Source organism: Orbicella franksi, chromosome 9, assembly GCF_964199315.1.
Source record: "Orbicella franksi chromosome 9, jaOrbFran1.1, whole genome shotgun sequence".
In the NCBI taxonomy this organism is placed as follows: domain Eukaryota; kingdom Metazoa; phylum Cnidaria; class Anthozoa; order Scleractinia; family Merulinidae; genus Orbicella; species Orbicella franksi.
The window spans coordinates 24,557,744-24,568,064 of NC_138153.1; the positions used below are offsets into that span (position 1 = coordinate 24,557,744).

Consider the following 10,321-nt stretch of genomic DNA (forward strand, 5'->3'; position numbering starts at 1 on the left):
TTTCGGTTTCTTTTTCGAATTTATTGGTTTACCAACTTTGTCCATACACTGAGCGAACGTGACCTAAGAGCAACGTGTAGCTGATCACTCTTCTTTGCTCTCCGCGCTATCCGCGCATACTCGTCCCTACCATCAGAGAAATCCCAGAGTTCCAACCTCGTCCCCAGGGGCTTCTCGATGATTTTCAATGTGGCGGCTCCTCCTGCCCGCCATATTGAAAAGTGGAGAAGGCCCTGAAGGATGAGACTGCAGAGTTCCACATTCTGCTGATCTCCAATCTCAGCTATCAGTAAAATAAAAAACCGCGTCACTTCTCAGCTTACAGTTAACTTTTGACCAGTTCTCAATAAGCTGATTCGCACAAAGGCATGGCTAACTTTCATCGCCTCTAGCTGTCCAATACAGGTTGTGGCTAATGAGGACTCTCCATCTGTCTCAATCCTCTCCTCCGCTGCATGGTTGGCACACTCCAAATGGTTGGCTTCTGAAACAGACTTTTGGTTTCATTCCATTGCCTCTGTACTTCCTCTGTACATGATTCTTGATCTGTTTTCATCGGTTTTATCTGCTCAATAATGTTTGCACTGACCAAGGGTTGCTAAGTTACCGTCAGTTCTCCAAACTGAAACACTATTCCTTATTAGTATAAATCTACTAGCATTCTATCATGAATGCCGTTCTCTGATTGTACACTCACACTTGGTCAATAGCCCATATGCATTGATCTCCATCCATTTCCATTGCCTCTCAGGATATTCAGTAAATAATGTCAACTCAGGCTGCTCTGCCGAACCTTCTGCTGATATCTTGTAGCTGTTGATAGAAGCATGGACGTCCCATGACCTCCGTAGTTCACAAACTTCGCCATAATTCGTTTGCTCTACATTTCAGACCGTTGGGTTCACAACAGTCTGATGATAAGCTGATGATTTTCCATTGGTCTCATAGAATGCGATGAGGTGTGCATCTCCACATTCATCATCAAACATGCGCAAACCTTAATGATGTCTTCTCTTGATCATTTTCTTTGACAATCACACGAACCGAAGCGTGCCCAAGACGGTTGGTTGAACTGAACATTTTTTTCTCTTCTTTTTTTAACTCAACATGGAATGATTTTCCCTTTTTCCTCTCTGTTAACTAGCGTAGTTGGAGTAGGTACATCTACATGACTGGGTGCCTTCTTCTCCATCTAGAATGTTGCCTTTGTGGTCAGCCTGCTGGCCATCAATTGGTGAAGCAGCTACCAGTTCCTTCTCAAAACGATAATCCTGCGAAGAACTGTGCAGATATGAATCATTGTCCGTATCAGTGTTTGGTAGAGTATGGAAGTTAAGAGTGTCATCTTTAGCTGTCCGTGACATATCTGGGAATTTAGAAGACCCTGAAGCTTCATCTAATGTTTCTACCTGATGCCTTACGATGTCACTGCTTGATGCAATGTTCTTCAACTGTCCTGAACCTGACTTGGGAAATATTACGCAAGGATTGCATATAAAAGATGCAGCTTCTTGACCTTTGAGGTAAGTTACAAATGCGGGCTCAGTATAACGCGGGTCCACTATGCTACCTTCATGAATTTCACTGAACCCTGCCAACGTACGTTGAACAATTGCGCAAATTTCAACGTCACTAACAACAATGCATCTACCACAGAATTGATTATGCAAAGACAGTGTTTGCGGAGATCTCTTTCTCTCTTCAATCCTTTCCAAGCTGAGGTATTCTTACAGCAGTCGAAACTGTTATGGCCACTAGCAGGTTTTTGCGACATTAATGCCAGATACCAATTGCTGAGGAATGTGTGTGGAACTCGTACCAACAATTTCTGCTAAACAAACATTGGCAATCCAGATTTTAAGATCAATTCTTCAACTGGCGGTGGCCGCATTTTAATCCCATACTTCTAGTTGCTTGTTGATGTGTCTTTCTTGCTTTTCTAGGCCTTCTTGTTGTTGAGCTTTTTGGTTGTTTCTTAAAAGGACGCCAATTTTCAACAATTTCTGATATGCAGGAGTGTGCAGCAGTTTTTGTGTCCTCGCCTTTTATGTACGCGATAAATGAAGCATCCATATGCTGCGTGCCCGGAGTGTTTTCTCCGTGAATGTCGTTGAGTTTCTCCAACTCGCTTTAAAGATACCACAGATACCACAGCACTTGTTGCAACAATTATGACACCGGGAATAAAGAGACAAAGGATAATACACCAACTGCGATGGACACACCTTTCGCTTTTCCTTTAGATTTGTCAGTCTCCAACTCTCTGAACAAAGCTAGTTCAGTCGTTTGTGACGATTTCTACTTCTGTTTCGTCACTTGCCTTGCGCGTGCTGCGCGCGCAAGTCGAGGCGCGCGCTGATCTACGTACAGTCGTTTTGTTTTTTTAATAAAAAGCATTGCAAAAATCGCAGAAATTAAAGGATTTTTGTATAGGCAAGCATATTAATTCCTCGGCAATCGCATGTCCCGTCCCCACTTTCCACTCCAATATATTCGATTTAGTCAATCGACCCCTTCCCGCCTCCCAAAGGTAAATTAGTTAATTACTTAGCACATTTAAATTTGTGGAGGGAGGAAAACCGGAGTACCGGGAGAAAAGCCCTCGGAGTAAAGTGAGAACCACCAAACTGAACCCGGGCCACATTGTTTGGAGACAAGTGCTCTGAGCACGGCCCCATCCCTGCTCATCCCCTAAATCAACCACACTATTCGACTTCAAGCTTGATCATGACTCCGAAAAGTGAGCTCTTTAAAGTTTTTCGTAGCACATGCACCCCAACATATTTTTCAAGAAAATATTATCAAGTCCAAAGAAAGCAAAGGCACCAAAACATGCAAATAACGTCGATGTGTCTTGGTGTCGCGCGGGACAAAATGATAAATTTACAGTCAATAAACTGAGTATTTCACTGGATCTCGTCTTATTTTACTTTCACAGTGTTTGTTACTTAAGATTTCAAAATAAAGGAACGTTACCTTAAGGGAATTAAAACTTGCTCAAAAAAGTGAAGTGCGTTATTACAAGAAACAGAATAACTAACTCGTTCTTAGGCCGAGTAATTTCTACTTGTTGCGCAACATTTTTGCATTGCAGGCATGTTGAAAATAGCTGTTGTGAGTGTTTCTATCCGCGCTACAACGGTGCGCCAAGGGATGATTAAGATAAAAGATTTAAATAACCGCCACCATGTAGGTGTTATTTCCAAGGTAATTCCCCTCAAGTTATTTTTAAGTCACTCTCGGTTTCGGAAATCCGTGAAGGATCTAGAAATAGCCAATCCTGTGACGAGGATTATGCTCACGTAGACAACCTGAGTAGACTGAAAAACAGTCGTAGTTTCGGCGAACCCACACGGTTTTTGAAATGCCAGAACTTTGAGACTACGTGTCATGCACGCGCGCATGGATGCATTCGGTGCCTCGCGCTGAACGAGACCCGAACAACGACTGGTTTGTAATCTACAGCCCACGAAACATCGACGAAACGCGGGCGGTAACATGCGCGGAAACGTCGGTATAACTTGCCTGATGCATGATAGAAGGTAAGCCGCTTTTATTAAAATGTTTTTAAAACATTTTGAGTGTATTTGACAAGTATTGTTTCTCTCGCACCTATTGTATAGACAGAAACACCATTAAGACTGGAGCTGCACACACTGGAATAAAGGATGGCAATTCGCAGTGAGGACCAAGTAGGTTCATTCTTCCGCATACTTGATCCGCTGTCCCCAGTTCAGTCCGGTACAAAGAGTACACCAGACGCTAAATATAAAAGCAGACAAAGTTCAAAATTTCTATTATGTAGGATGTAGGTGTTATTCCAAGCATGTGAAGATTTCATTTGTAGTCAGTTTACAAAAAATAACAATCAGACTCCCACCCTAAGGTCAAGAATTTCTGATGGCGTCAAATAGAACCGAATGTTTGACGTAAACAAAATAAAAATCCATACCGTATAAACAAGTGGCAAATTTTTAATTCATTGACTGAGGAAGAACTGGCTATTTCAAGACACTGATTTGATCGGATGATCGAAACTGATCATAAAATAATTATTGGTTTCTGTCGTAAGTCTTTTTCTTTCGACAGGTTATAAGTTTAAAGATATTTCAGTTCTGAATGATAACAAGTTTTACCTTGAATTTTCCGGCTCCATATAACTTTTCTGTTACCATATTCATTGCAGAAAAATATTTTTTAAGTCTTTAAATCTGGTCAAAGACAGCAACATTAATTTCTTTCAGACAACTGAAAGAATGTAAATAATGAAAAAAATATATTTTGACTAGGTGGTTCAGTAATCAAGCAGTTCACAACATGAATAATTTATTATCGTTTTCGAAATCACTCTGCTCGGTTCCGCTTTCCTTTACTCGAGTAGTGTTTATTTCATTGACTGAGGTTTTTTTTATCACTGAACGATCTCTTTACTCGGAAATGCCAGTCGCTTGTACACAATTAACGTTTTACTTTGCCTGTCAACACTGTGACAAGGAATGATCGAGAATCAATTCAACGAATTTTGAATGAAAACATTTTTTACAACTAATCACTATGCCGGATTCGAATTACACGAGCGAAACATCTGCCTCCTCCGCATGAAGTGCGAGCTGGACCCACCCTGGTTGAGGTTTCGCGCACTACCTAATATTAAACTTCGAAGTCCTTTGGGATATTTGAGTCTCGTGTGATGGTCAAGTTTTACAGCAAACATGGCTGATCAAACAGAAACCTACTATGCAGATTTCTTGAAGAAAGAAGATCACACTGGCAAATGGCGACTGTACTGGGCGTCGCTGAATGCTTCAGGGCTTTACTTTCGATTGGGAAAAACGGTCGAGGGACACAATAATTTCCAGCAGTGCATCGAGCTAACCCCTGATTCACGATGTGTGCTAGCTAAACGACGAATGTACAGCTTTCGCTTTAACTTGATCACCAAAGGAGAAGTTTACACGCTCAAGTGTGACTCGGTTTTGCAGAGATACCGTTGGATGTACATGATAGATTTAGTGGTGAATGGCCGACCACCAGAATCGCCACCAAACGCTATTATTCCTTTACTTAACAATGAAGCAACAAAGAATCACACGAACAGCATTGATGGTGCAGACCCTTGGAATCAGCGTAACTCTAAGCCAAAGAATGTCATTGCCAAATCTTCAAGTTTCATTCGGGTTTTGTCATTTAAGAAGATCGGGAATTGGAGAAAGCGAAACAACAGCCTTCCAGCAGCTCGATCTAAACGAAAGAAAGAAAATACGTCAAGCACAAACGCTACGAAAATATCAGACGACGACTGCAACTTCAATTTTGCCGAAAACATGGCTTTCTTTGACGATTAGAGTGAATTTTACACATGGCAATAACCGTCACGCGATCTACTCGAGCTGGTAAAGTTGCGTGACGTTAACAAAATTGAAGGAGAACATGAAGACCTTCTCGTTCACTTCTACAGTACAAGGAAGTTTGACTTGTGACCAACTCGAAGCTTTTCTAAACGATGGAATCCATAGAGAAGCAAAAAATGCTTAGAGTAATAGGCCCTTTTTATCTTGTGTACTTACATATTATGTTTCCATAATCATATTACCATAATCGTGTGATGTTCATATTCAATTAGCCAAATTCACTTCATCTAGCTTTTATCTACGCGATATTCTTCTTTCAAATCAAACCGATTTAACTAGATTGCTATATCATAACCTCATTGTATGTTCACGGTAATCATTACTGTTTTAGTTTTAGTTTACAAAATCTTTTGCAGCACTCAGACTGTATGTATTTATGGTCATGCAAATATAGCCAGTTGTTGTTATTTAAACAGTAGAACACTTTTTCCGCGTTTACATAGCCTCATTTAAATACGAGGAGGGTTGGGAGAATTCGAAACAGTTATGCACACCCTCGACTACGACTCGGGTTTGCATAACTTTCGAGAATTCTCCCAGCCCCCCAGTGTTTAGATGAGGCTATGTAAACACGGAAAAATGCTCTGTTGCTTGTATAAAATAATTCTCAAAAATACGCGCGAACCTAACACGTCACAACCGTGTTTACATACTCTCATCTAAACACACCTATCGACCAATGAGAGCGCGCGCTCAGTTATTTTATACAACATATTACCGGTACATACAGTCTTATGCCAACCCCCGGGCGGGGGGAATCCATATGAAAAGGTCGTAGATGCTCGTCGTCTCGCTTAGGGGTGTAAATCAAGGATTCTGGCCTCACTTAGGGTGTTTATGACGAAACACCACTGTTTTGGCAATCAAAGTATCTTCAAGGGGTGCTCGAAGAAATAATAACAAGAAAAACACTCTCATTTCTGTTTTTAGGCACGATTTTCCTTTCCTAAACAGCGGCTAATAATGGAGCCTGTCCCATTTTAAGTGATATCTTTTAGAGGTCAAATAAAGCTCGAGCTACGCCAACATTGATCTCCTTTAGGGGTTTAATTCAAATTTTCCGACGAGCATCCCCGACGGAGTTCCCCACCCGAGTCCCCCACCCGGTGCCAACTAAAACAACCGAGGCTTTGTCTGCAGTGGAATGGGCCATGTTGGAACAAATGTAGTCTTGGTTAATAGCTGTTAATGGCAGCTGAAAGACCAGAAACACACCTAGCAAGACAAATTCAAGCTGAACAGTTCCACTTTATTTATATTTTATCCCTAATTTCTGGTTCAATGAGGTTCTTGTAAGGATCTTCTTCCACATTGGCACAGCTGCAAGTGTAGAGAGCTCGATAGGACAGTAGTATTTGCCAAACAAGGAACAGTTTAAGACTGCGATCAACACAGTTTTCAGAGTCCTGAATATTAGTATATAATACAGAGAGCAACTAAATTTTTATAATCGAATATCGGTGTCCTGACGTAATTAATTACTATAAATAACTGTAACAAAATAGTTCATAAAGAAATACAAATTCCTTTCTATAGTGTAATTTTTCTCATCCATATATTTCGAATAAAACAACTTTGATACAAATAAATACTCTTGGCCTCTTAACTCTGTTAAAGACCTTGAAAATAATTTGAAATATTTCAATACATATTCAGGAAAAAATATTAATTGTACTACTTTACAATTTTAATTTTCGTGACTAAAATGTAAACCTATATAACCCGCTGCAGTACTGTATTTTCATTCTCTCATATCATGTCCAAAACAAAATAAGTTCCTGTTTTAACAGTGATTTCGAAATTTCTTGTTATAAAATGTTGGTTATGTGAAGTGTCCTCTAATTGGATGGCTACTGTTTTGAAACACAGTTAGACATCACGTTACATTTCTCATGTCTCTCATACACAAAACGGAACGCTTTCTTGCAGCATAAATATTCCTTGTGTTTGTTGATCCATCGATCTTTGATCCATCTTTCTTATTACCTCGTGACTGGCCGCGCTCACTGACAAGTTTTTCCTGAACTTCTAACTGCACATTCTGTTTATAACTAGCTCTGAGTAAACGCTATTGATGGGTCCCATCACATGGTACCTGGGTAAAACGTCAGTGTGTTGTTCGTTCTCCAGCAATGGAGAGGGAACTTCATCCTCTTCCTTGATTAAGGACCTCATGTCCACAACCTGAAAGAAGATTACATTCCAAATTCAAATGGGTGTTTACTGAACTACTTTTAAAATCAGGCTGTAATATTGCTTCTCTGCAATAGGGTTCCTACCCTTTATGGTGGGTTACGAAATTGAAATAATATAATAAGCATTTGCTTGAGTCGACATTAACTTGGAGCATTAATTGACTGCTTTTGACGTTGACCATCTGTTGATACAGTGTGTATGTCTGTGTTGTAATGCTGTCACACGCACTTCAAGAAATTCCACGAACTCCCCTGGCCAACATTAGCCAACATTGCTCCTTATCAAGGGAGGCGAATAGTAAGGTTTTGCGTTACTGAATTTTTACCACTAGTCTAAACTCATTCCTCACCTTATGGAAGTGGCAACCACAGTTTCCCAGGAGGAAGTCCCTGTATCTGGACACAGTCATGCCAAAAGTGTCCACCACTTCAAAACCAAGCTGCTTAGCTGCACTTATAACTCGCTGATTCCGTTGGGCAGTTTTGCGTTGTCCTGCCTGAAAACGCAGGCATCATGTTAGTAACGTGTTCCCTGCTGGAGTTAATATCATAATCTATGTCACATGGACAACTTTACCAAGTCATGGCGAGGAAGTCCTGGCACGGGAAGGTAGAATCCAGATCCCAGGCTCTTGATAATAACTTTGATGCCATTCAAGCCAAGGCTGACGAGTAAAAGATACTATGTAAGGCAAATAATTGAGCTGAATTAATTTGATATAATGATGCTGAAAACAAACCTCCTTTTCAGTTGACGATAAAAGCCCAGTAATACCGGCAACGTTGTCGCGCAACATAGTTACATTGCAAGTTAAAGTATTGTTGGGCATATTTACCACCCCTACTGTTGGCTGCGGCAACATTTTGTGTGAACACCCAACTCAACTTTGTGCAACTTTTCGCCGCAAATCATAAAACGCTTTTCAAACTTGCAAGGCCTGTTTTTCACTACGACATAAGCAGAAGCACAAGCATAAGCCTAACTATCAAGAGGACATCCACAGCACAAGCATAAGCATGTGAGCGACCATGATGCACCTTACGCGTGCCTCAACATTCGCGCTGAGCGCTTTGTTCCAAGGTTTAAAATGATTCGAAAAGAGCGTGGGTTTAAGGAAGAAGAGTTCGTTCGCGACTTTACATCCCTTCCATTTAGTGTCATTCAGGCAACAGATGATCCTGAAGAAAAGCTAGAGATGTTTACTACACTCGTCTCTGACTGTATTGAGCGACACGTTCCACTGACACGCACAAAGGTCACACGGCCACCAGCTCCCTGGTTACATGATGAGGAAATTGTAGGTCTTCAAAATCAGAGAAATGTACTAAGACACAAGGCACACTCGTTAAAAACACCCGATGCCTGGCAAGCTTTTCGCGACGTCCGTAATCGTCTGAAAACAGCGATCAAAGAGGCGAAACGATCGTTCATCAATACGGCATTATCATCAACGAAACCGAAAGTGGTCTGGCGTATTATACACCGTATTTTGAACCCATGTCCACAGCCTTTACGTCTGGATGTCAATGAGCTTAACAAGCATTTTGCAGAAGTTGCCCAACGCACCACCGGAAATGCAGACGTTGACGTAAAAGAAGACCTACTGAACTTTGTTGATAGCTTGCAGCCATGCCCGATAGGGGAAAGATCATTCACCTTGCGCCACGTTAAATATGAAGAGGTCCTCAAGGAAATCAAATCAATTCGTTCGGATACATCGACAGGACCTGACCAAATACCAGCTAAGCTCCTAAAGCCTGTAGCCGACCTGATTGCAGGACCTTTGACAGACGTGATAAATTCCTGTATTGTCACATCAACATTTCCCGAGGCTTGGAAAGTTGCGAGGGTAACCCCAATCCCTAAGACCAGTGGCCCTACCTTCAGTGTATCAGACATGAGACCGATATCAATACTTCCGGTCCTTTCAAAAGTTTTTGAAAGACTCGTACACCACCAAGTCATCGATTACATTGATTCTTACTTCGTGTTAAAAGAGAATATCTCAGGCTTCAGAAAAGGACACTAAACGACTACTGTTCTATTAGGGATCAGAGATGACATTATTCGCGCCATGAAGCGAGGAGAAGTTACCCTCATGGTAGTAGCCGATTTCTCTAAGGCGTTTGATACCATCAAGTACAAGACTGTTCTTGAAAAGCTTAGCCTGTTGGGCTTTTCCAAGGAATATCTTAAATGGACGATCCAATATCTTACAGGAAGGAAACACTTTGTGCAAGTCGACGACAAAACGTCAGAGCTTTGTATGGTGAGTTTCGGCGTACCTCAAGGTTCTATCATAGGGCCACTCATTTTCAATATTTACGTCGCTGACCTTCAGTCATATGCACGCGGAGTTAAATGTCATCAGTATACTGATGATACCACATTGTACACACACTGCAAACCAGCAGATCTTCAATCAACTCTAACTGAACTTTCTGCAAGTATAGGCAAATTGGAAGCGCGGTCACGTGAAGCAAACTTAGTCGTTAATCCTTCCAAGACTAAGCTGATGTTATTATCTACTCCGCAGTTATCAAAGGTCCATCATTTAAACACTGAAAAGTTCGAAATCACAATCAACAACATCCCCTTGGAACGAGTGACCACCACTAAATTATTGGGGTCTCACATCCATGAGCATCTGAACTGGGAAGGAAATGTCAGACAAGTAGCAGGTCCTGCTATGCTACTCTAACAACCCTAAGGAA

The 10,321-nt window shown here is 41.2% G+C and overlaps 2 protein-coding genes across 3 annotated transcripts in view; one reads left to right on the forward strand and one right to left on the reverse strand.

Moving 5' to 3' along the window:
- The first annotated feature begins 3,992 nt into the window (after positions 1-3,992).
- On the forward strand, positions 3,993-6,552 carry LOC145496444 (uncharacterized). Its single transcript, XM_081476103.1, has one exon. It carries the CDS (start codon positions 4,713-4,715, stop codon positions 5,343-5,345), a length of 633 nt encoding a protein of 210 aa, XP_081332229.1. The 5' UTR covers positions 3,993-4,712; the 3' UTR covers positions 5,346-6,552.
- A 372-nt stretch (positions 6,553-6,924) lies between these two features.
- The window catches only part of LOC145496443 (cadherin-like and PC-esterase domain-containing protein 1), a 22,871-nt gene continuing 19,474 nt past the window's right edge, over positions 6,925-10,321 (reverse strand). For both annotated transcript variants that reach the window (XM_081476102.1, XM_081476101.1), the window contains exons 20-22: positions 8,184-8,271; positions 7,957-8,103; positions 6,925-7,595 (exon numbers count right to left, since the gene is read on the reverse strand). In XM_081476102.1, the coding sequence (XP_081332228.1) occupies positions 7,440-7,595; positions 7,957-8,103; positions 8,184-8,271 (391 nt within the window). In that variant the 3' untranslated portion in view covers positions 6,925-7,439. The remainder of the gene's footprint in view (positions 7,596-7,956; positions 8,104-8,183; positions 8,272-10,321) is intronic.

Bases quoted from the DNA above. Each gene is read 5' to 3' on its own strand.
- LOC145496444 (XM_081476103.1), top strand. From the start codon at position 4,713: ATGGCTGATCAAACAGAAACCTACTATGCAGATTTCTTGAAGAAAGAA.